The following is a 25,688-nucleotide window of genomic DNA, read 5'->3' as shown; positions in this document are numbered from 1 at the left end:
TTTCAAATAGGGTTATCAGGTGAGGATTCATTGAAAGGGTGACATGTGAACAAGAGTTTGAGTGTAGTAAGGGAATGAGGCATGAAGATATCTGGAGAAAAAGTTTCTAGGTAGAAGAAACAGCTGTGGCAGAAAGGTCTTGAGGGTGGAAATGATGCCCAATGAGTTAAAGCAGAGCAATACGGAGGGAGCAGTGAAGGTCTAGTAGTAGACAGGCCAGAAGACATAACCTTGCAGATCATTCTAATAAGGATATGACTCAAATGAGGTGCCAATGGACAACTTTGAGCAGAAGAGTGATGAAATCTGTCACTTTGCTGCTGTGCTGAGAGCAGACTATAGAGAAAGCAAGGGCAGAAAAGTAGAGAGACCCACCAGGATTAATTCATTAATTTAAACAGGAAGATCAAGGTGGTTCAGTGAAGAGTAGATGGAATATGGATATTTTTAAAAGTCCTCAAAATTACAAAAAAAAGAAAATTAAAAAAGCAAGAATATATCCCACACACTGTTTACCCAGACTCATTCTATTTCCCTCATTACTTGCTTTTGAAGAACAGATTTATAGCCAATTGTTTCATAGAATGACTTGATCCTTAGAACTTTGGAATAGAACTACATAAATGATACCATATCTTCCTTAATATATAATATAAGAAAGCACTCCCAAGCATGGTATCAATCTGTGCCCACATCAGAGATTATAGCTTTGAACATCTGAATAAGGTGAGTTGACCAGACATGTCCACTACAAAATTATCATTTGAAACTACTATACAATTTGTGCAAAAATATTTTAAGATAGCATATATAACCTGTAACCCATCAAATTTTCACTCAAGAATCCACTGAGTGGATCCACTATTCCAACCTGCATAAATGTATTACTATGATTATACAAAGGTAATTTCTAACAACTAGTCCTTCAATAGGTAATGGCTGGCATTCCCATCTAAAAAAGGGGGGGAGCTTTGCCTACTTTCTTTCTTTATATTTATTTATATTCATTGTGTACTCATAGATCCTTTTTTACTTAATAGTTTATAATGCATTTCTATCATTTTAATGCTAATAATGTCTTGGATTTTAAGTCTCTTCACAATGCTGATAGCAGGAGCTCCTTACTTTAAGGCACAAGATGTTCCATGCTCATCTTGGACTTTCTCTGCCCCAACCCCAAAAGTAAACATTCTCCGAGTGATATTGAGTATGTAAGAAAGGAGTCAAGGGTGACTTTGTGAATTTTGGTTTGAATACCTGGACAGAGTTGTCATCAGCTAATATGGGCAAGTATGCAAGTAGAGCAGGTATGCATAATGGGAGTGAAAAGGTCAAGCACTCAGTTTAGGGAAAGTTAATCTGAAACATTAGATAGGCATTCAAATGAGATGTCAAATGGGCAGCTTAATATGAGAGTGTGAGGTCTAAGAAAGAAGGCGGGGCTAAAGATCCAGGAATTCCTATATCTGTATATAAATATATAATGGAATTGAAGCCATAAAATGGGATAAGATCACAAGAGTGAGCAAATGGAGAGAAGAACAGAAGACCAAGCACTAGGCTATGGGCCTTCAGGAGTCAAAACCATAAAACTAGACTGAAGAAGAATTTCCAGTGAGGAAGAAGGAAAACCGGTGAGCATGGGGTTGTAAAAGGCAAGAGATAAAAGGACAGAGGATCAACTGAACTAAATGTTGTTGAACGATCAAGTAAGTTGAGAACTGCCCACTGTTTTTTTTGGTGGTGGTGGTGGTGGCAATACCAGGGACTAAACTCAGGGGCATTTTCACTGAACCACATTCCCAGCCCTATTTTGTATTTTATTTAGAGACAGGTTCTCCCTGAGTTGCTTAGTGCCTTGCTTGTGCTGAGATGGCTTTGAACTCTTGATCCTCCTGCCTCAGCCTCCAGAGTTGCTGGGTGTGCCACATGTTAAGTGTTCTTAACACAATAATCTTTTGTTATTGTTGTTTCATGAATACATAAACACAAAGGACACTGTTGATCTAAATAGGAACAGTTTTGGTAGACTGAGGGAAAACCCTATTCAAAGCACATTTGAAAGATAGAGGAAGAGAGAGAAAAAAAGGACAGCAAGTAGAAGAAATGAGAAAAGGAGCTCTAGCTGGTTGGGGAAGTAGAAGTACAAGAAAAAAACTTTTTTAAAAGATGGGAAAAACAAAAGCATGCTGTCATAGGGTACAATTCAGCAGAGGGGAAAAAGTGATGTAGAAGAAAGATCAGGGACCTCTTAGAACAATGTCCTTGAGCCAATGAGAGGATAAGTGCTAAGAAAGGAACTAAATCATCTTTTTTTTTTTTTTTTCGGGGTGCTAGGGATCGAACCCAGGGCCTTGTGCTTACAAGGCAAGCACTCTACCGACTGAGCTATCTCCCCAGCCCCAATCATCTTTAATAATAACAGGAAAGTCAAGAGTATAAGGGTATAGCTCCTAGTAGGTGGGATATGGTAGAGGACTCTACTGAAGATAGGCCATTCAACAAAAGTAAGATGGGGAAAGAGGTTTGAGGCTAGCAGAAGGCATAAGATAGTTAATAAGGAAGTATGAGAGTGAATGGACTAGGGAAATAATACCATGATCGCTAGCCATTGTTACCAAGTAATCTTAAAAGATTACATAAATCTCCATCAATTTATCACAATGTCAGGAAAATGTCCTTACTCATTCCTTTTTTTTTTGTCTTAAATGTCTTAAATCATCGTATGATATACGATGTGTTTGAACCCTTTAAGTTTTACTAGGAAAATAATTTTAGTTCTTTATAATCGTTGTACATTGTTTAAGTGTTTCAAACTATCAGTGTTTGCTTTATTCACCTACTTAAAAAATCCATTATGACAACTAGATCACTTTTTTAACTGCATGAAAATAACTCAGTTATAACAAAGATAGGACTTACAGATGCAAGATGAAAACATTTCTAACAAGTAGCCCAAAGGATTTAGTGTGGGTGAAGCTTATTCTTTACTTTGCTTAGTCTAATTACAAAAATGGTGGTACTAGTTTTCTGCTATTACAGCAAGGTATAAGTTAAAATGTTATTCACATAATGCAATTCTATTTTTTGCTTGCTTATACTATAACTGTGGGCTATCACTAATGATATATTTGTAGAAATGAGCAATTCACATTTTCAAGTAGGTTGTTTAAACATATCTCCTAATTTCAATTTCTTAGGTAGCTTGAGATTTTACCTTCAAAATGCAATTCTTTTTCTGGTTGGGTTTTTTATGGTCTGAAGTTTCCCTGCACTCCCCACTCCCCAAATGCTCCATAAAAAAGAAAGTCTTAGTGAGCTACCAGATTAAAAGGAAAGAGTAAAAGTAAAATTTTTGTATACATTTTAAGCATCTAGGTCTCAACTGAAGAATGAGAAGGTTGAATAGTTTGTTAATGTTTCCCAGAGAATCTGATTCTGTCCTTTCTTATCTCTGGTTGAAGAACACTATTTTATAAAAAGCCAGAATTTTCCTTTATATAACAATGAATGACTTCCAGAACAATGATTATCAAAATTTAATGTGCATACAAATTATATGGGGATTCTGTTAAAATAAGAATTTTAAATTAGGAAGTTAGGTGGGGTCTGGGTTTCTGCATTTTTTTTTAAAATTTTTAAAAATATTTTTTAACTGTTGATAGAACTTTATTTTATTCATTTATTTATATGTGGTGCTGAGAATCGAATCCAGTGCCTCACACATGCTAGGCAAGCGCTCTACCACTGAGCCACAATTCCAGCCCGTTTCTGCATTTCTTAAAACCTCCCAGGTGATGTCTGTGCTTTTGATCTGTGGATGTTTGAGGAGCAAGAGACTACAGAACAGTCACATTTTCATTTATGTGAGACTGTTTAATCTTTTGTGATAGAATGATAAAGAAAATTTTCAATTATTCATCAGTGTTCATTATACACTATAAATATAACCCAGGCAAACACCTTTGTTTACTCATCTTTGTTTACTGTCTAGAAGTGTAAAAAAAGGGAATAAAAACCAACACAAGGCAAAATGTCCAGAAATAGTAAATTTCAAATATCTATTAGGAATCATCTACATTTGCTTCCTTGTACCAATAAAGAAAATGGCAAGTCAAATACAATCAATATATGCTGCTTTATAATAAAAATTTAACATTTAGGTGTTATCGAATAGTATAATTACTTCACAATGTACTTTTTTTTAAAAAGAAAATGACTACATAAAGCACACTACACTTCAAGAGTTGTTACATTTTTTTTTTCCTCACATTTTTACTGAATTGTTTGACAATGAATTAGGACTAACAGCAATGTTTATGAACTGAAGTTGATTTATATTCTGCTTCTTTTCCAAAATTAATAATGGGTAATTGTAATGTTACCTGTATTTGTTTAGATCAATGAGGAAAAATTATAGGAGATATTCTGAAAAAATTACATGACTTTACCTGTTTCTGGATGCTTAGAAATTATAGCTTTAGCCAATATTGTGCCCAACAGTTTTGAAACAGAAATTCGCACATCGTAATTGGAACCTTCAAAGGACTTAAAACATAGTGTGGCCACACTGTCCAGGTCAGTACTCCACATAAAGATGGCCTCATTCTGAAGTTCAAGAAGACACTACGCAATTGGACAAATTAATGAAAAACAAAATATAAATGTCAGGCTCAGATCTATGTAAGTTATGGAAACTATAAGAGTCTAACAAAATACATACACACACACACACACACACACACACACACACACATCCCAAGTATCTATATGATTGGAGAAATAATGAATACTTATTAAAAGTCATAAGGTTATACTATATAAAGTCATTTAAAAGGTAGGGAAAAGACTAACTTCTAACTCAAATGAGTCATGCAAAATGCCTTTAGAAGCAGTATGTTGGCTATGAGGAATTATAAGAATAATTCCAAACAAAAAGGCAACTTCATATGCTATATTAATAAGGCATGATTAAAAACAAAATAAAATCAGTTTGAATATAATAACATAAACCTTACATACAAATTTTAGTTTACACGCACATGGAGAAAAAGCATACTAAGGAAGAATGCATACTTTATAAGTGGAAAATTAAACCTCCCACCCTCTGAAAATGTATTACAAACTACCTGAACCTTGAGAAATTACATGACTTTCTGGGTCTTAGTTTGTTCATATGTTAAAATCAGAGTCCTAGCTGATTACCAAGGTTGTAACTCTAAGATAATGAAGCTGTTACTACTAGTGTTTTCACAGATATAATCAGTTTTAATTTTATATAAGTTTTAGAAAGTTGACTACTAAACCATTTTACCTTTGCAGCAGCACAACGAACAGCCATGGATCTATCTGTTAAGCAGGCTCTAGCAGCTTTATAAACATCCCTGTGACAAGGTGTAGCAGCAGCTCCTAGTCCATTCAATATATTTTGTAGACTCAGCATAATTTCATAGCGCCCTTGAGACTACCAAAAAGAAAAAAATTTAAAGAATAGGAAAAGAAATTCCACCATAAAGAATAGTATTAAGCAGTGATGTTTATTTCACATATTAGAAAAACACTCAGTTTTTTGTATATACTAACCAACCCATTCTGAAATCAAGGAACATTAACAGTTCTATTTACTATTTGAAAAATATTATTTGTACATATTATATTTCAACACAATAAAATTCAGCAGGTTAATATGAAGATTAAATGAAACTACATGAAAAGTACCTAGCATAAAGCTTACATGTCATTAAGCATTTAATAAATGGTGGCTACAAGATGAGGTAACCTTATAAATATGCAGGGTCTGTTACCTATTGGCTATAAAACCTTGAGCAAATCTGTTTCTTTACCTGTAAAACAGGTAAAAGTATCTGCCTCATAGGCTGTCATAATGAGCAAATGAGTTAATACATGCAAAGTGCTTAGAACAATGTGGGGATAAAGTAAAATCTAAAGAGATGTAGCAGCTATTAATATTCTGTTATCACTTACTGACTGGGATAGTTCATCTCAGAAGTTAGAATTAAGAAGACCTGAGTGTTCATCTTATCTTTAACTCTCAGTAGCTGTGTAACTTTAAGTTGTTCTTACTATTTTCTCATCTATAAAATAAGGGTAAGATGAACCTCACAGAGCCAGTAGGAGAAACAAATAAGCTCCTGTGGATAAACATTCATCACAGTGCCTGGCATATAATAAACAGTCAAGAAATAGCAGGTGCTTATATTATTGATGTTTTACCAAATGCCCAAAATGATTTTTATATCCCCAGAAGTTAAGGCCACTGTAGGGAGGTAAAGCTGGAGAAGATAAAAGATCAGTAACAAGTATCACTTTCAAAGTAATGTTATTAGCTTTAATGTTATTAGCTTTAGCTTTATGTTAAAGGAGCACAACAGTCATAGGTAGACATAATAAAATGGTTTCTAATGAGAAACATCTGAATTTTCCTTTTACACCAATTTCAAGTGTTGGGTATCATGCACAAAAATGGATCAAAGGTTAAGAATTCCTTTTGATATCTCTGAACTGTTGTGGTCCCTGAACAACTAACTCATAAAGGTAAAAAAACAAGGAAGCAACAAAAACCTTACAAATAATTTACAAATTTTTGATGCCCACAGAACAATCCTCTATTAACTATAGGGCCTAAAAGATAGTACAGCTTAACTATAACTTAACTATAAGAGGAGGAAAAAGCTTTTTTAAAATTTGTTTTACTTGTTCTTTTTGGATATATATGACAGTAGAGTATATTCTGACACACTATACACACGTGAAATATAACATTCTTTTTTTTTAAATATTTTTTAAGATGCCGACAGACCTTTATTTTATTCATTTATTTATATGTGGTGCTAAGAATTGAACCCAGTGCCTCACACGTGCTAGGTAAGTGCTCTACCACTGAGATACAACCCCAGCCCATAACTTATCCTAATTAGAATCCCATTCTTGTGATTGTACACGATACAGAGTTACACTGGCCTTGCATTCATATATAAAGATAGGAAAGTTATGTCTGATTCTGATTCATTCTATTGTCTTTTTTATTCCCCCCTTACCCTCTTTCATTCCCCTTTGTCCAATTCAGTAAACTTTTATTGTCGAACATTTTTTCACATATTTTTTGACCATTAGTATTTCTTCTTCTGTTCAGTGCCTGTTCAGTTCCTTTGCCCATTTATTGAGTTATTATTATTATTATTTTTTTGATGTTAAGTTTTTTAACTTCTTTGTATATCCTGGAGATTAATACTCTATCTGAGGTACAGGTGGTAAAGATTTTCTCCCATTCTATAGGCTCTCCGTTCATATTCTTGATTGTTTCCGTTGCTGTGAAGAAGCTTTTTAGTTTGATACCATCCTATTTACTGATTCTTGATTTTACTTCTTGTGCTTTAGAAGTCTTATTAAGGAAGTTGGTTCCTAAGCTGACAGGGTGGAGAGTTGGGCCTACTTTTTCTTCTAGTAGGCACAGGGTCTCTGTTCTAATGCCTAGGTCCTTGATCCACTTTGAGTTGAGTTTTGTGCAGAGTGAGAGAAAGGGGTTCAGTTTCATTCTCCTACATATGGATTTCCAGTGGGAAATAAAACTTAAAATGAGTATTTTAGTAAATAAAATTTCTTACAGACCTCCTCTTTTTTAACAAAATCAGACTATATATGTTAAAAAAAAAGCTTCTCAATCATCATCTTTGATCTTTCAGGAAACAATTGCTGAGAAGTGATATGCTTAGCAGATTCCCTCAACAATTATGTGCTACAGACTTTAATTTTTTAAATTTTTGAATCAGTTACATCCTTTCTGAAAATTAACATAGTTTATATTTGAATTTCTGCATGTTTTGTCTTGTTACATTTCAAAAAAATGTGTATTTATTGGGCATTTCTATAAATTATTGCAGAGTTGTTTTCTAGGTAGAAAGAGTAATTGATGTGATTTTTTGAAATTAAAAAGTGCTAAATTATCCCTACATATTATAAGTCATAGATTGAAATTTTTTGATATATAAACATACAAATATTTTAGTCCCAAAACTAGTGACACAGTCTCAAAAACAAAGGGTGTTCCAGGGTAGTAAATGATAAGGCTAAGCACATACTCCCCTGACAATGAAGAGTCAACTAGATCCTGGTCATGTGTCCTCCATGCTCTTTCCCTCTGACTAAATTCTTTACTCCCTCTGATGCTAGTACAATAACTAATCTATTCTTTGGGTATACAGTAGTTCCCAAATATGCAGTTCCTGGTGACAAGCACTTGCTCTAGGCACAAGTAATATCAAATGAATAAGATGGAGATGAAGAAACAAATAGGTCTCTCAAAGGAATAACTTGTTTTTGCTCATTCGGATTTATGTGATTACATAAAATTCTATTGTATTATGATGTTTATAATAAGAATTCACTATATTGATACTATTCATCATTTAGAAATATTTGTAGATATATTTGTACGGACATCTATGTATGCTTATAAAATACAAAGCTCTTTTATTAGCTCAATGCAGAACAACATCTATAAAATGCTATCATGTTATTTGTTGGCTAAATTTAGTTACATACCTCTGCACTCTTCATAGCTTTGAGAATATTCCCCACTGTATCAGTAAAGGTGTTACCCAGTATTCTACCCAACTTCTTGTACAAGGAACCCAAACATACCACAGCAGCACTGAAACAACATTTAAATTGGAATTAGTCGTGGTTGAAAAAAAGGAATAAAAAACCAGAATATGTAAAGGTGATAATTAAAAAAATTTCCCCTTCTATTGGTTGTTCTCAGTTTCTTGGGAGTTTCTTGAAGCACAAATGTTTTCAATTATGATGAAGCATCATTTATATTTTCTTATGTCCGCTGGGTTTTCAAAGTTATACCTAAGAAACCACTATGTCATTTAAGGAGATGTGGATTTAGTATTCTAAAAAGGTTTTACAGTTTTAGTTGTTACATTTAGATTTAGGATCCATTTTGAGAATTCTGTGTATGTGGTGTGATGACAGGGTCTAACTTCATTCTTCTGCATGTGGATATCCAGTTCTCTGAGCACCTTTTGCTGTTATAAATGACAATTTAATTTTCCTTTGAAAGGATAAAATTTTCCAGAATTTACTTTGTTAAATCCTAAGACATGGCACTTACATGAATATGAAATAATGAGTTCCAATAACAAGAATTTTAAATACATATATCTATGTTCAATTAATCCACATTTCAGTCAATATATTCTACTCCTCAAATGTTAAAAATGTTAAAAAATGAAATTCTACAAAATATTTTAAATGAACGTCACATTAGATAATCAAAGATGGATGTAAAAAGAAAAACAAATAATGTTCTTATCAAGTCTGAAAACTTGAAAAGTCAACAATAATTTATATAGTATTATTACTGTAGAACCATAAAAGGCTCACTGTTGCCTCTAAAACAACAAGTAAAACTAAATTCTACAAAGAAACCAAATTGTTCTTAGGATCTTAGAGCAGTATTTTTAAACATACTATCAATTTTCATTACTAAGAGTCCCAAACTAAAAGAACATTCAAAATGTGAATAATGTAAAACGTCTTCTTAAACACTTAACTTATAAAATTTTAGAAAGATGTCCTGAATTTCAAATCTCAATTTCAAATAAGTCTATATATATATATATTTTTTTTTTTTTTTGGGCGGTGCTGGGGATTGAACCCAGGGCCTTGTGCTTGCAAGGCGAGCACTCTACCAACTGAGCTATCTCCCCAGCCCCAAATAAGTCTATATTTTTAAGAGGACTTTCTCAGTCAACAGAATAATGTTAGGTTGCTCAAAAGATTTAAAAAATGAGTTAAAATTTGTAATTCAGTTTCAAAATTATTATGAAAGTATGATGAATACTTAATAAAAAATCACACAATGAAAGAGCAATATTTTGTTTTCTATTCAGTTTAAATGTTTAACTTACAGTTTGGTGGGAAGATAACTTGGAGAATCATCTTTGCTACGAATAAGATCATTACATTTATCGATTGTCTCATAAACAGAGAACGTGTCTCCAATACTATACAGTATGGCTAGATTCTTGGCAAGGAGTTTGCGAGTAGGAGGCCCTGGAGAGCTGTTCAATAAAGATAGGAGTTGTTCAACAAGAGTCTTCTGTTTCTCCCTTACATCATTCTGGAAAGATTAACAAAAAGAAAATTCAAAATCAACATAATAGCATGTAGTCCTCTAATATAATTTAAAAAATATATTTAAGAACTAACTAAAAGGCTCTAGAAAAACACAATATTATTTTGAATAAAAGTTACAAATAAGTTGGGAGCATGGCCACACCAACAATTTGTTGCCTTGGTATCTCCAAAAAATAAATTATGACAATTATATTAGTCTGTATTATAAAAAAGAGAAGGGCTCTATTTCTTCTAAATCTTTCTTTATATATTTGAAAAATAGGGTAAACTGTATTTTTAACTCACATTTTTAAGCCTACCTCCCCAATACATATGTGCAAAAATAGAGCAGTAATTTATAATACATAACCAAAGTAAAATGTTCATACCTGCTGAATGTAGGTGAAGAATATGAACCCCTATTTTTTTTGGGGGGGAGGTGCCTATTTTATGAGCTTTTTAAAGGGAACACATTTATCTAAATGTTTTCAATTCATATTCTCCTTACACTCTTTGTGTTTTTCTTTTGTTGTTTTTTTTTTTTTTTTCTAACACCAGGGATCAAACCCAGGTAGTAGATTGAGCCACATTCTCAGCCCCCCCTTTTTTTCCTTCATTTTAATTTTTTTATTTTGAGATAGGGTCTTGCTAAGTTGCTTAGAGCCTTGCTAAGTTACTGAGGCTGGCTTTGAACTTGCAATCCTCCTGCCTCAGCCTCCCAAGCCTAAAGGATTATAGGTGTGCACCACCAAGACTGGCACTCTTCATGTTTTTTAAGTGAAACTCACTAGATTATTTAGCACTATGCTGCTCCAGAGCTTTATATATACAGAAGAACACATGTTACAGAAGACCATGAATTTAAAAAAATACAATGTAATTGTACTTACATGAAACATATTTTTAAAGTAATATAAAAATATTGGCTAATTTCTTTGTGCTTTTTTGAACAGATCGGACTTCTCATAACATTAAAAATGTGAACTTGCAAGGGGACAAACAATTTTACTGTATTTCATTATTAAATAGTTTTAACAAAGTTTAGTTTTTTAAAGCTAAGTTAGGTCATTTTGGACAGAACTAGAAAAGCAAACCAAAGAAAGTGAACACTATCAGACACTTAAAAAACAACAATCAAAAAGTATCTTTTGTAATTTTACCCACCCTGCTGGTTGCTAGCAACAGTTTCTCCAAGTATCTCAACCACTCAAAAATAAACTCAGCCTTCTGAACTTCACCTAGTTGACTGCAAGCTTCTTCATTCAGCAGTAAGCTATGAGCTAATTCCATTCCCTGCAGCAAATTTTAGCTGATCAAGATTCTTCTCATTAAACTTCAGTCAATATACCTAAGAACAAAAATCTGCAATAAAGAAAACCAACATATTTCAAAAATTAAAAAGAAGTTTAAGAACTTCCCCAGTCCTTTTAAAAGAAATCTTCCACAGAAAAGTAAAGCATAATTAAATGCATCCATCTTTAATAACAGTTGTAGGGTGAATCTGGGAAAATCCTAATAATAAGTTCTAGTTAACAATGACCAAAATTCACCTTTGTTTTCAGTACTCCTTTTTACTCTTTGGTACTTGGGGATTGAACTCAGGAGTGTTATTCCTCTCCAGCCCTTTTATTCTTGAGACAAGGTCCCAATACTTTGCCGAGGCTGGCTTTAAACTTGTGATTCTTTTACTTCAGCCTTCCAAGTAGTTGGGATTATAAGTGTGAGCCACTGTGTCCAGCTTTATTACTCCCTTTTTAAAAGAGCAGACTGACAAAATAGAATTCATATGCATTCACTTGTAAAACCTTGCTAAACAGAAGAGATATTCCACTTAAACTCTGGAAATTTTAAGGTCAGACCACTCAGTACTAGATTTTCAGTTTTTTTTTTTTTTTTTTTTTTTTTTTGGTAAAGAAATAAAATACCCTTTTACTAAAATGGGTCACAAGTAAAAATTGAGTGACCAAATTTCCAGATCTCCTACTAAAATTCTATAATGCTTGCCACTTTCAGGAGTCTTTGTCCTGTTGTTTACCTAGAGGTTCAAAGTAGAAACAGAGGAACTTATGCTCATCACTATCTATTTCCCATCTTTTAATAAAGACACAATTTACAGTTTTAGGCTAGGAATTTTAGGAAAGAGCACCATCCCAACTAGCAGATAGTCCTCTTATCTCTGTGAGCCTTGTTGGGAAAGCAAACACTTTTTTTCTGATGGCACTAGGAGGATGTTGTCCAGGAACTGTGACAACATAGAGCATATCTGTTCTGAGTCAGATCCAATGTGTCCTTAATATTGCTGTAGCAAATAATCAACACAAAACGGGAGTTTTGTTTGTTTGTTTTATTCATCAGCATCTCCTGGGAATACTCTAAAACCTTTCCAGAACACACATACTATATAAATGTATACAATATGGCAAAATGCTAACAGGTAAATGTAGGTAGTGAATATGTGAATGATTATTTTACTATCTTCAATTTTTCTTTCATTTTTAAAAAGGTCACAATAAAAAGCAGGAAAGTTATTTAAGTAAGAAAAGAAAGAAAACATGAGCAGCTTAAAAAAAAAAGATACTTAGGCATGGTGGTAGAAGCCCGTAGTCAAACTACTCAGGAGGCTGGGGCAGGAGGATGGCTTGAGCCCAGGGATTTGGGGCCAGCCTGGACAACATAATGAGAACCTCTCTTAGGGGGGAAAAAAGCATAACTACTATTTAACAGTAGCAGCAGCTACCATCAGGAACATTAAACAGAAAAGGTACTCTTATATGTACATAAAAGATGAGTATTCTATTCATTAATACAGCAAAAATATTTGGGTAAAACTCCAAGCTAAACAGAAAGTGGTAATTTCTACTTGCCTAGCATGTTCAAGGCCCAGGGTTCAATCCCAGCACCACAAAAAAACAAACAAACAAAAATAAACCAGTCATTTCACGGAAATACAGATCAACTGTTGCAAGTAATTAAACTAAAATACTTCAAATACATACCTTACATTTTCCTAAACAAATTTCAATTGTTTACAGAAAAGTCAGTTAAGTAAAGATGTATTAAGAAATCAGATAAGAGACATGGGGGAAGGCTTTCCTTTCCTTCATTGTTTCTCTCCCAGAGAGTTTACTGGTATAAAATTACTTAGAATATCAGATCATCATAATTACTCTACAACTGAAAAGAGCTTCATTAAAAGACAGTAGTCATAAACTGGTTCTTTGCTGGTCAAATCTGTCCTGCAATATACTGGGGGGAAAGTTGCTAATTTTTAAACACAAGAATACACATAAAAACCTGAATTCATATTCCCATACAAACCTGAATCTAAGAGGAGCAGGATATCTTCATCAGGTCAGTTCCTACCCAACCTGCCTTACTCACTTATTATTTGACAATTTCCATGGGTTTTTTCTGATGGCAAACCAAAGAGCCTCTTCCGTCCAGCTATCACTGTCTTCTCAAATCTGAGTTTTAGCAATCTGGATGGTCCCTTCCCAATCAGTCCTTATTGCCTACCTAGTACCACTCACAACAAACAGAAAACCCCAAGTTAGGTTATTTCCACAAATGTCATATTTAGGGAACAAATATAAACAATCCTGCCAAGAAACTTATTTTTACAAAGACAACTTGAATTCCAGCTTGTTTTAAAAAGTTCTCCCTTTCTTCCTTAAATTATCAAAATGAAGAGGTCAAAATATTCACAATTAAGGACAGAGTTAATAAAAGCTAGAGAAATAATTTCTGAAGAAACCTATTAAGTGTATAGAAGGTGAAAAGCAAGTTTGCACTCAATATTTGTGATTGTTTGGAGAAAATATTAACCCAATATCACCAAGAAAATTTCTTACAACTACCAGGTCAAATGAAAATACTATCTTAAGAATCAAATTACCCTTTCTAGAGGTCATTAGGACTGCTGGAGAGACATTTTTTTTTCCTTTGGCAGCAGCAATATTGTGGTGTAAAATGATCTATCAAGAGGCAAAATAGCTAACACAATGTGATAATAAATAATTCATTAAAAAGCCTGTGATCACAAGCAGGGTACAAAGTTATCATTAATGCCCTCCATACATTCCTCAAATAAATTACTCCTAAAGGAAGTAGTCAATCCATATTGGTGATCTCATTTCTTCTTCTTCTTTTTTTTTGGGGGCGGGGGTACTGGGGATTGAACCCTGGGCATTTAACCACTGAGCCACATTCCCAGACCTGGTGATCTCACTTCTAAACCCCAAGTCTAAAATGTACCTGAGATCCCCACACATGTGATATCGATGCAGTAAGAAAATGCATTCTGCAAATAACAGAAGCTCCTGCTCTTATCTAAAGTCTCACTTTAGGATTCAGATGCAGGAAGAGTTACCTGCTATAGGTTTTAATAAAATTGCAACAATTTAAACACCTAAGGAATAATTATTTTTCTAATTTTTCTCTTATTTTCCATTCTTAACTTTCTGTCGAGATTATAAGGTGATTAGATTACTAAAAGCAAACATATATAAAATATATTTAAATATATTTTTTCAAAGATAGTTGCCACTTGAAAAAAAGATTTCATAAAACTAATACTCCAAATGTAATGCCAGCTACTTTTAAGAGCAGCTAATATTTATTGATCACCTACTATTGTCTAGGTATTACTTTAAGTGCTTTACATTTATTTTCTTGAAAAACCTACAAAATAGTCCATGAGGCAGCTATTTTTATTAGCCCTTTACAGATGAGAATATTGATGCAGAGAGAAGCCAAGTACCTTTTGTAAGGTCACACAAAATCTGGTTGTACATCTAAGCAATGTGACTGCAGATCTATGTGCTTTAACCACTATATACTATTCTGCTACACTTTGATCTCATCAGACCTTCAAATGTCCTAGAACCAGCCACTTTTAAAAAGCTTAGAATGTGTAGATAATTTGGGAATATTATGAAACATCAGTTTATTGCACTACTCCCCATAAGTAGGTTCCTCATTTTAATAAATTTGGAATTCTCATATTAAAACAGAAAGTTTTACCTACAAAATTTCTCCAGATAGTTAATAAAGTTAATGAACATTATGAATCTCCATGAATGCAACACAGTATGAAGTATTAATCAAAATGCTGACAGCACAAAATTAACTTCTTACTTAATAGACATTAAGTAAGCTGTTTCAAGGAGAAACATTAATATGTACATGTTTATGACCATTCTATATTTTTAAAAGATACACAAGAATATTAATTCTATTACTTTACAGCTAAATATGTGCCTGCCCTATAGCCAATAATTAAGTGGTAAAGTTCATGAGATGCTTTTTTAAACTATGTGTCTCTCTACTAGTTTAGTAATAATTGCTTGTACTTTGTATATGACAGATACTTGTAGTTACTCAGTCATAATTTTCATCCTGGAGCTGTACCCTGTTGACAAAAGTATGGTGAACCAGACCTAAGGTACTAAGGTACTGTCCAAATGTTTCTCAAATGGATTCACCTAGTAGTATGCAAACAGAATAAATATAAGGTATATTACTGGAGGATCAAATTTTATTTAAAGATTCCCCCAAAACAATTTATTTATTTTTCTTTCTTTCCCTTTTTTTTTTTTTTTTTTTTTTTTTGCGGTCCTAGGGACTGAATCTGGGGCCTTGTACATGTTAAGCAACAGCTCTACCACTGAGCCACCTGCCCAGCCCCCAAAAATAATTTAAAACATTATTTTATATTAAGATAAATAGACACTTAATATGTAATAGAAGACAAAACTAATAAAATGTTTCAAGAGAAAGCGTGACTTCAAAGAAATTCTGAGCATGATAATGCCTTCCTAGACACCCTTAAATAAAATCACTCTTCTCTACTGGTCAGAATACTAGTTTTATGGAAAAGTTTAAGAACCACTAAGTGACAGGGCAGTGGCACACATCTGTAATCCAAGCTACTCAAGAGGCCGAAGTAGAAGGATCACCAATTTCAAGACCAGCTTGGGCAACTTAGGGATACCCTGTCTCAAAATAAAATAAATAAAGGGCTAGAGATACAGCTCACTGATAGAGAACTTGCCTAGCAAGAGGAGGACCTGGGTTCAAGCCCTAGCACCTCACATACACATACACACAAAAATAAGAACCACTAAGCTAAACTGGGTGCAGCAGCAAGACGTAGTAGTTCCAGCAAATCAAGAGGCTGAGGCAGGACTGTTTAAGCCCAAGAGTTTAAGACCAATCTGGGAAACACAGCGAGATCCTGCCTCAAAGAAAACAAAATAAAAACCCTAAGCCACTTGTAAGCTGAATTACATGAAATTACCATTTGTATAGGACAAAAAAAAAAAAGGCGGCAAATTATTAGCTTTTATATGAATCAACCCATGCTCAGTCTTCAAAGATGAGGCATAGTATATGAGAGAAAAATGTCTATGCATGGTGTCTTTTTATTTAGTTGTCGATGGACCTTTATTTAATTTATTTATATGTGGTGCTCAGAATCAAACTCAGTGCCTCACACATGCTACACAAGCACTCTACCACTGAGCTACAACTCCAGCCCTGCCCAGTGTCTTAGCCAAGAGTAACGTGTAAGTATTGTTGACGACCGATAAAAAAAAAAAAAAGGAACCATCAGAAAATGAGTCAACATCAAATTTATGTAGGCAAGGTAGTAGCAAGCAACTTCAACAATATTTAACAAAGATTTAGGCTGCTAATCATGCCAGTCCTGATAGAAAGTGCTAACACAACTTTCTCTACCTAGGGTTAACAGATCTGTTTTGGTAGAGAGGGAAACATGTTAAAATTTATCGGGGAAAAGTATTCCTTATTTTTTTTCAGTCTAGTTTCTCTGGTTTTGTTCAAAAAGAATAAAGTAAAACAAAACAAAACAAAACAAAAACTCTCCAAGAACTCCCACACTTCAGGAAACATACATAAATGCTAAAATCCAAACTTTCCCCCAAATACAGTAATTAGCTTTAATCTAGAAAGAAGCAGGAGAGATTTACCCTGACCTCAGATTCCCATTTGTGATTAAGGCTTTGCAGAATTATAGGTTACAAAATAGGAGCTTGAAAGTTACACAGACCATTAGGTCATCCTTGAGATGTTGCCTAAGGAAGGCTTGCCTGTCCCCCAAAGGGAAAATGAGGTGCTTTTATTTTAGTACCATACTTTACATATCTCCAGGCACAATCCTCAGGTTGATTTGCTGACATCTTTACCACTATATTTCCCTGGCTTTAGGGTAAAAATGGACATTGAAGTCATTTGTAATTTTGGAGTTCTTAAGTTACAGCTTGATAATTTAGAAATTCTGTCTGTATTTATTCCACCCTTGACTCTGAACTATCTTTCCACAATAAAGTATTTTAAAATTTGGTTTAAAAAAAAAAATCACTTCTGGGGCTGGGGTTGTGGCTCAGTGGTAAAGTGCTTGTCTAGCATGTTATGAGGCACTGTGTTCGATTCTCAGCACCACATATAAATAAATGAATAAAATAAAGGTCTATCAACATCTAAAAATTTTTAAAAAATCACTTCTGTCAAGCACAGTGGCACATGCCTATAATCCCAGGGATTGGAGGCTACAGCAGGAAGATCGGCTAGCCTGGGCAACTAACTTAGCGAGTCCATTTCAAAATCAATCAATCAATCAATCAATTACTTTCTTCAGAAAATAGAAAAATTTCTGACAATGCAATTCAAAACTACAACATTACTTTGTATGATCTTAATTTCTTATATACTCTGTAACAACCTCAAATATAAATTGGTTATCATTAATGGATACTTTAAAATGTTAACTCTACAATACTGATTTAAGTTCAGTAAGAAATAATTTGATTTAGGGGCTGGGGGCATAGCTCAGTTGGTAGAGTGCCTGCCTCGCAAGCACAAGGCCCTGGGTTCAATCCCCAGCACCCCCCCCCCCCCCAAAAAAAAAAAAAAAAAAAGAAATAATTTGATTTAGCTGGAGTATTCAAAATTACACATACATTAAATCTAAATAGAAATATAAAAACTTTTAGTCAATACTGAGATTTTAGAAAACAGTTTTGCATTAGTGGCAGTACAAATGGTTCAACTCTTTTGTAAAACAATATAATGTATCAAGAGGAATAAAAATATCAAAACCATCTGAGGAAAACATCCAGCTTTTGAAAGACCTATGATAATGAAAGAAAGAAACTAACAGTATTAATTATAGTGTTGTAGAAGTGAAAACTGGAAACACCTTATAAGTCCAACACTAGAGAAATGATTAAAGTTTGACATACTCAAAGAATATTAGGCTGATTAAAAAGTATAATTATGAAAACTACAAGTGCAAAGGTTTTACTTGCTAATAAGAGACATACTGATTTCAGCAGTCTACACCAAAGTGTGCTTTGTAGAACAACAGTGCCAAAGAATGAGAACGAGTATTCTAATGGGTGGGGGTGGGGGTGGGGTCCAAGTTGAAATAGTTTTGGAAAAATGCTGAGGTTGGCAGATTTTTTTTTTTTAACCAGGGTTTCTTCATACACACACACCCATACAGCATGTGATGAATCTCAATATGTTTTAACTACAGACCTGTCCTCCAACCCCTACATTTTTCTTATTAAACCTATAGGGGATACCACATAATACTGATTCTACAGAATACAATCTTTAAAATATGAATCAATTAATATAATTTAAAATTTTATTTTTGTTCATACTATAATAGGATTTTTTATTAGAAGTAAAATAAGTAACGAGTCAGTCATACTTCTACTTTAAAAATATCATTTTTGAGTAATATTTTCAGTAAAATTATCTAACATTTGTAATCCTAAATATAAACAATATTGTCTTAGCTACTCTTGGAATATGAATAAAGACCATTTTAATTTAGTATATTTATTATTTATATAATATTTGTGCTATTTAATAAACTAAAACAGTTTATTATGCCATATATTTTAAAGTATGAATTTTGGATTTCTGAATGCAAATTCACATACATCAAATGAATCTATGGTTCCTTAGTTAGATCACAAAAGCCTACCTTATAACATGCCCAAAGCCTAACACTAATACCTTACTTTAAATAGATAATGAAAACACATTCATTGTACAAAGATCCCAAGAATATTTTCTTCTTATGTGGTAGGAATGAGAAGAATGTTGTTTCTCACTACAGTATAGTATAAGGCAATATGAAAAGCAAATACAAAAGCTCCAAGAACTGATGGAGAGCACACCTCATAGTAGTAAAGTCAGGATGGATTAGGGAAGAAACAGGAATTATAAGGACAAAGAATTTATAAGTAGTTGGGATGAGAAAGAGCCAGAAGTGGGAATGGAATTTACTTTGTCTTCCTCTTTTTTTCCAAAGTACTGCATGTTACTGTTAGGGATGAGAAGAACAACTGGATTCAATGAAAGAGATGGCCAATGGTAGCCCCACTTGGAAGACAGCACTTTTCTGGCAAATGTCCTTCCAGACATTTAGTCTAGTTATGTGACCAGAGGACAAAAGAGAAAAACCCATGAAGTACAAACAGAAAGCGTTCCGGGTAGAGAGAAGACTGAGTAGTGGCAACAAACTCTAATAAAACCGTAATGGGGGGAAATATTTTTTGAGCATTTACTCACCAAAACCCTTTAATTCACTATATCATTTAATCCTAACACTGCAATTTTTATATGATTATTATAATTTTAAAGATAAGGATAATGGGTTTAGAAATCTGACCATGGGGCCAGGCATGGTGGCACACACCTGTAATCCCAGTGGCTTGGGAGGCTGAGACAGGAAGATTGAGAGTTCGAAGTTAGTCTCAGCAAAAGCTAGGCACTAAGTAACTCAGTGAGACCCTGTTTCAACTAAAATACAAAATAGGGCTGGGGATTTGGCTCAGTGGTGGAGTGCCCCTGAGTTCAATCCTTGGTACTCTCCACAAAAAAAAAAAAAAAAAAAAAAAAAAAAAAGTGACAATGGGCTGAGTGTGAAGCTCAGTGGTAGAGTGGGTTTGATCCCTAGCACCTCAAAAAAGAAAGGAAGATGTCCAAGGTTAAGATGCTATTTCAGTCTAGTTCAATGTCCATGTTCCTTAGCTACTTTGTACAGTCTCTTATCACTGCTTACAACAGTTACTACTATAGTTGCTGAAGCATCTAATCCTTATTACTATGTTGTTGTTTCTCATCACTTTATTCTCCTGTGCCCAGTACTTTGAGGCTTTCTGTTGAAGTGTTAGGTCTTCTAGAGACAATCAGCTTCCAGAGAGCCCTTCCCATCTAGACAGTAAATCAGTAAGTAAAAGTCCTAGGCTACACACGACAATTTTTATTATTCTCCAATGTACACACCAAACTCTCCCATCTCTTCCAGGGAAGAGACATTTCATTCTGAACATTAAGGAATGCCAGAGGCAGATTTTAAGATTAGAGAAGACTTAAGTCTTCTGTATCTCCCACCACACTCATCTGAAAGTCACTATTTGGGAATCTCACTACTTAGTTCCTAGTTGAAAATACTGTACCAGGGAACCAAAAGTAAACAAACAAAAAAGTCCACACGGCAATTTATTGTTTCAGAACAGATGAATTTTACTGACATAAATCCCTCAAAGCCTATTTGTTCATAGTTCTGACATAACTGACAGTCTTGTTATCTGAATTCTAGCTAGAGTGAAATAGAGCCCATTAAAAGTGAAGGAGCAAACTCACCATGAGTAGAAGAACTCACAGCAGACAGCTAGCAGTGATAGAAGACTGAAGTGCTATTTAATACAGATATTTTTAAAAATACAAAAATATGGGGCTCTCAGTACAGGAGTCAATATATAAGATGCCATTATTTCCTAAGCACAGTAGGATTTACAAAACAAGGTAAGAATTCTTGCTAAATTTTCAAAAATAATGCTATTCTTCTATTTGCCACTTGTACAGTCTGATACCTAGAATTTCCTTGGTTAGCCATTGGTTTGGTTAAGAATCCTCCATTTTCCCCTCCTCTGTTCATGGCTTTTAAACTGGTTAACATTCACAGATTCACACTATACCTGACATCCATGGTTCACCTTCTAATTTATAACCGAATTTACAGAATACCTAACCTAGGACTTAGTTATATTTCTGAGCTCTTGGAGCCCTACCTGAAGGCTTTCCTTGCCAGACACTGCTTCTCATTCCCTACCAGATGTCCAGCTAGGCTCAGCTTTACAAGGATAGTTCCCCAGAATAATTCCATATTACTTTGCTTCTGGCTGCCACTTTATGACACACCCATGTAATACAGTGAACATACCATCTATTTCATCATATTCTCATGTTGTTCTGGGAAGTACTCTGTAATCAAACTAAGTGATATTTCTGTAGCAAAAAAAAAAAAAAGCATAGTTCACATAAGATAGGATAAGTAGTTACTATAAATAGCAGTTCAAAGAGTTCAGGCCAAGTTTTGCTGCCAAATAAGTTAAGAAAAACTCTGCAGAGTCTTTTAGACTCTGGAATTAAGATTGAGGGATTTTGTACCTGTATTATTTGCCCCTGCACACCCAATTTCTTCCCAAAAATAATTTTTAAAAAAGTTTTAGAAGTGGATGAATTCAGTTTTCTGGTAATTTTACTTACATAAATATTAATCACTTGTATTGAGTAAGATATTTTGAGTATAGGCATGAAAACATGCAGATATTTAACATACAGAAACCTATGAATGAAACAGAAAAGGATATAAATGTTGATGCATATTTTAACCATAGAGAAACATTGCTTAGACATTAAGGGTAACTAAATTACTAAAAAAAAAATAAGACATTTTATTTAGTAAATGGTATCACACTATTGGTACCACACTATTCTAAGATTAGTAAAATACATGTATAGCTTTAAATATTTATAATTATCACCTCTTCCAAATTTTCCTCCTTCTGTATCACATAACCAGCTCTAATTTCTTATGCAGGTAACTAACATGGCATTTTAATATTGCTATATCATCTGTCTTTTCTAGAAAGAAATACATTTACATTGTTATTAATCAAAAAAAGTTCAAGTATGATTCTGATTACACAATTTACTTTCAATCTGTCGAGTATCTGTTCAGATAATCCTCATCTCCTACTTGGTTCTTATCATAGATACATATTTGATTTCATGTTTACTTTTATACCTCCAACAATATCTGACCTTGTAACACACTGCTACTACTAGATTCATGTAAAAAAAATTTTGTGTAAAGTTTAATTTATTGTAGCTTATGATAGAGTAAGAAGAGTTTACTAAATAAAAATTTTTCCAAATGACATCTAAATAAAAACTAAAAATCAGAAAATTGTTAGAGAAACATAAAAATCCCTTTCTCTACCTTTCTAAGGGGCCAGAGTTGCTGAAATTATAAAATTTCATATTAGGTAAAGGTAGCAGAAAAAATTATGCCCCTATTTTATCATTATACACTTAAGGTGAAGAAGTATCTACCTGATAAAATTAAAACAGAATTTAATCTATTTCCTCCTACAAAAGATTAAGCATTTAGAATTCTAGTCCAGGGGACCACAAATTTTTCCCATAAAGGACCAAACTGTAGGTTTTGTGGGCAACATAGCTTTAACACAACTACTCTTAAGCAACATATAAGTAGTATATAATCAAATGATTATGGTTGTGTTCCAATGAAAAAGTGCCAGCAAGGTAGATTTGACCCACAGGATGTAGATGGTCAATTCCTGTTTAATCCAAGAATTTAATACTAAAATTAGATAATGGATTCAATTAAATAACATAAGCAAATCTTTACTAATTCCCAGTTAATTCATTTCCTAAATGAGGTGTGATAACAGTTTCTCCACATCTTCTTAAAAAGCAGAAGTGCTTCTTTTTTTTTTTTTTTAAATAAGAGAACTATGGTCTCGTTAAAGGATCATTCAAACCCTTCAATTATACCATGGGGTAATTAACGAACCACATATGACTCAAAGAAGTTTTCTTTTCTTTTTTTAGATGCTATTTAATTTGCTAACCAGAATTTAGAATAAAAGAATTTCAGAATTTAACTCATTACTTTATTCATAATTAAGAAAGAGGCTCATAAAGGCTGTTATAAACTGCCTCAATCCCTTGTTTGAAATAAAGCTGGATGGAAGAAAAGGAGGAGGACTGGAGTAGTAGCTCACTGCTAAGAGGGCTTGCCTAGCACATATGAGGCACTGAGTTCGATTCTCAGCACCACATACAAATAAGTAAAATAAAGGTCCACTATTTTTTTTAAGAGGCTATCTTTAAAAAAAAAAAAAAAAAAGGAAGGAAGGAAAAGTGTGTGGGGTACAGACAAGTAAAGAAGTACTTCAATTTTTCCCATGGAGAATATATTTATTTATTAATTGTAGTTATTTTTAGCTAATAACTTAAAAACTTAAAAGGCACTTTGGAGTAATGTACTTTCTGTCACCAACGTCAGATATTTAAATAACCAAAGACAAAGCAAAGGAAAAGTGACCTAATTTAAGAACCAGAAATACTAGCAGAGAGGCTTTAAGCTAGAATTCAGGTCTCCTGTCTTTAAGGTCAGGGTCTTTTCCTATTCCATAGCTATCTGTACAAAATTATTGCATTTTATGAGGCATTCAACTTAGTGTATTTTCCAACTGTCACTATTCTAATGTTATAAATCCTGTCTGCTTACCATTTTATTAAAGAAAAAAGTCGATGGTAAGTAAATGAAGACAAATCTCAATTTCTATGCTTAACTAAAACCACCTTCTCAAAGTGAGAATTTCTGAAATGTTTGGAAAATGAATTGAGACCATTCTCCTCCACCCACCCATGTCATGTCCAGATCTAATGACATTTTTGCTTTCCCTAACCTAAAATAACGTTTGGGACAGTATTTTCCTTGAAAATTCTTAACCGTACTTGTCTACTCACTCTTAAACTTTTACGGTCTCCTCTAGAAGGTAGGTCCTTAAGGGCGCCTAGTTCGCACATAAAAAGTGCTACATATTTGTAGGATAAATGCACATAAAAACAATATAATAATTATAACCTTTAAGGAGCTCAAGTCATCTGACTTTCATCTGACTTTACAATTCAAATTATCTTAACTTGCCCGAGGTATACATTATTGTGATTAATAAGTACCATAAAGCGCTTTATAAAGTTTCTAAAGATTTATGATCATTTGAATGAAGTCGTGCGGGCTGTCAGATGGGTATAAAGAAATATTTTCTTATACTAAGCAAATGACACCCCAGCAAAGACTTTCTTTCCTGGAAAGGACTGGAAATAGTTTTCCACACAGAAGGCACTATTCCACTGCTTCTTCCAGACACTCGAGGATTGCCGGGAGAAAATGCACCGGCCTCGGAAGAAGCTCAGCCAAAGCCCGGGTCGGGGCTCCGGTCTGGGTTGGCCCTGGGTGCGGCGGGCGCCGCAGGGCGGGTCCGGGGAGCGGCGCGCGGGCAAGGCGGGCTTGAACCTCCTTACCTTCCCCGCACACCCAGCCCGACAGAGTCCACGCCTACCTGTTGTGCTCAGGGGAAGCCAGACTTTCCCGGAGCCCGGGGAAAGGACGGTCGACACCGGCCACCCGCCCCTTCACGCCCTAAACAGTCTTCCTGGGCGGTCCCCGGTCCCGTGGGCCAAGACAACTAGTTTTTTCACCCATTCCCGCACCCGAGATCCCGGCTTCTTCTGCGACCACATTCCTGCCGCGACCACCCCGGTGATCCCAGAGCCACTCAACTCAAGGTGCGGGCCCGGTGCGCCGTCCCTCCTGCAGCCGGGCAGCCAGACACCGCCCCCTCGCGCCCGGAGCTGCCTCCTCTCCCGGGATCCCCGACCGCTTGCCTTGGGGTGGTCTCCTCGACTCAGCACCTGTCCAGGTCCCGCCACGTTACTGGTTCCGTGGTGCAGCAGGGAAGCACCGAGACCCGCCGGCGGTGGCGACTGCGAGGCAGTGGGTCGGGCGGGGCGCGTGCTGGGCGTGCCGGAAAGCTAGCCGCGGCCACCGCGGCGGCAGTTAGCGATTGGGAGCGCGCCCTGCGCCGAGCCGCAGGTCCGAGGCGCGGCCAGCCGGCCGCCGAGCCATCGAACGCCCACTCTGGCAGGCGTGACCGTTCCACCGCCGAAAGTGTGATGGAAGACACTTGAGGACCAAGTGTCCAGGACAGTGGCTTTGCAGTCCGGAGATTCCGGCCACAGCTATTTTTATGTTTTTATCGCATGCCAGAATCCGCGAGTGCAGCATTGGGGCATCTGAAGGCAGAGACAGCTGGAGCCTGGAGAGATTCAGACAGGGTAGTGCTTGTGGGCGTAGATGGTGGAAAGCTGCATGTCCAAGGGACACTCAACTTGACCCCTTGACTCTGGGGACTTAAGTAAAGTGAGTCCGTCAGGGTCATTCATTGAGTTGATAGTTGAACTGGGACTAACAGCCTCTTTGTTCCGCGTTAGGGTTTTTACCCATGATAATCTGTTTTTAATATAATTTTTCAGTTTTTATTTTGAAATAATCTCATGCTTACAAAAAGTTGCAAATACAGTACAAAGAATATTTTTTTCCTGAGTCATTTGATATTGGGGCC

At 35.0% G+C, this 25,688-nt stretch overlaps 1 protein-coding gene across 6 annotated transcripts in view; it reads right to left on the bottom strand.

Moving 5' to 3' along the window:
* HEATR5A (HEAT repeat containing 5A) overlaps positions 1-25,087 on the bottom strand; it is a 109,722-nt gene extending 84,635 nt beyond the window's left edge. For 5 of the 6 annotated variants that reach the window (XM_079127205.1, XM_079127210.1, XM_079127208.1 and 2 more), the window contains exons 1-6: positions 24,952-25,087; positions 11,311-11,508; positions 9,939-10,150; positions 8,563-8,671; positions 5,315-5,464; positions 4,452-4,626 (exon numbers count right to left, since the gene is read on the bottom strand). In XM_079127205.1, coding sequence (XP_078983331.1) covers positions 4,452-4,626; positions 5,315-5,464; positions 8,563-8,671; positions 9,939-10,150; positions 11,311-11,436 — 772 coding nt within the window. In that variant the 5' untranslated portion in view covers positions 11,437-11,508; positions 24,952-25,087. Of the gene's footprint in view, positions 1-4,451; positions 4,627-5,314; positions 5,465-8,562; positions 8,672-9,938; positions 10,151-11,310; positions 11,509-24,944 lie in introns of all 6 variants that reach the window. The other variant, XM_079127206.1, reaches the window with a different exon arrangement.
* Between the last annotated feature and the right edge of the window lie 601 nt (positions 25,088-25,688).

Source organism: Sciurus vulgaris (assembly GCF_902686455.1).
Source record: "Sciurus vulgaris genome assembly, chromosome: 2".
NCBI classification, from domain to species: domain Eukaryota; kingdom Metazoa; phylum Chordata; class Mammalia; order Rodentia; family Sciuridae; genus Sciurus; species Sciurus vulgaris.
Note: the sequence above shows the minus strand (reverse complement) of the source record. Positions and strands in the feature narration are given on the sequence as shown.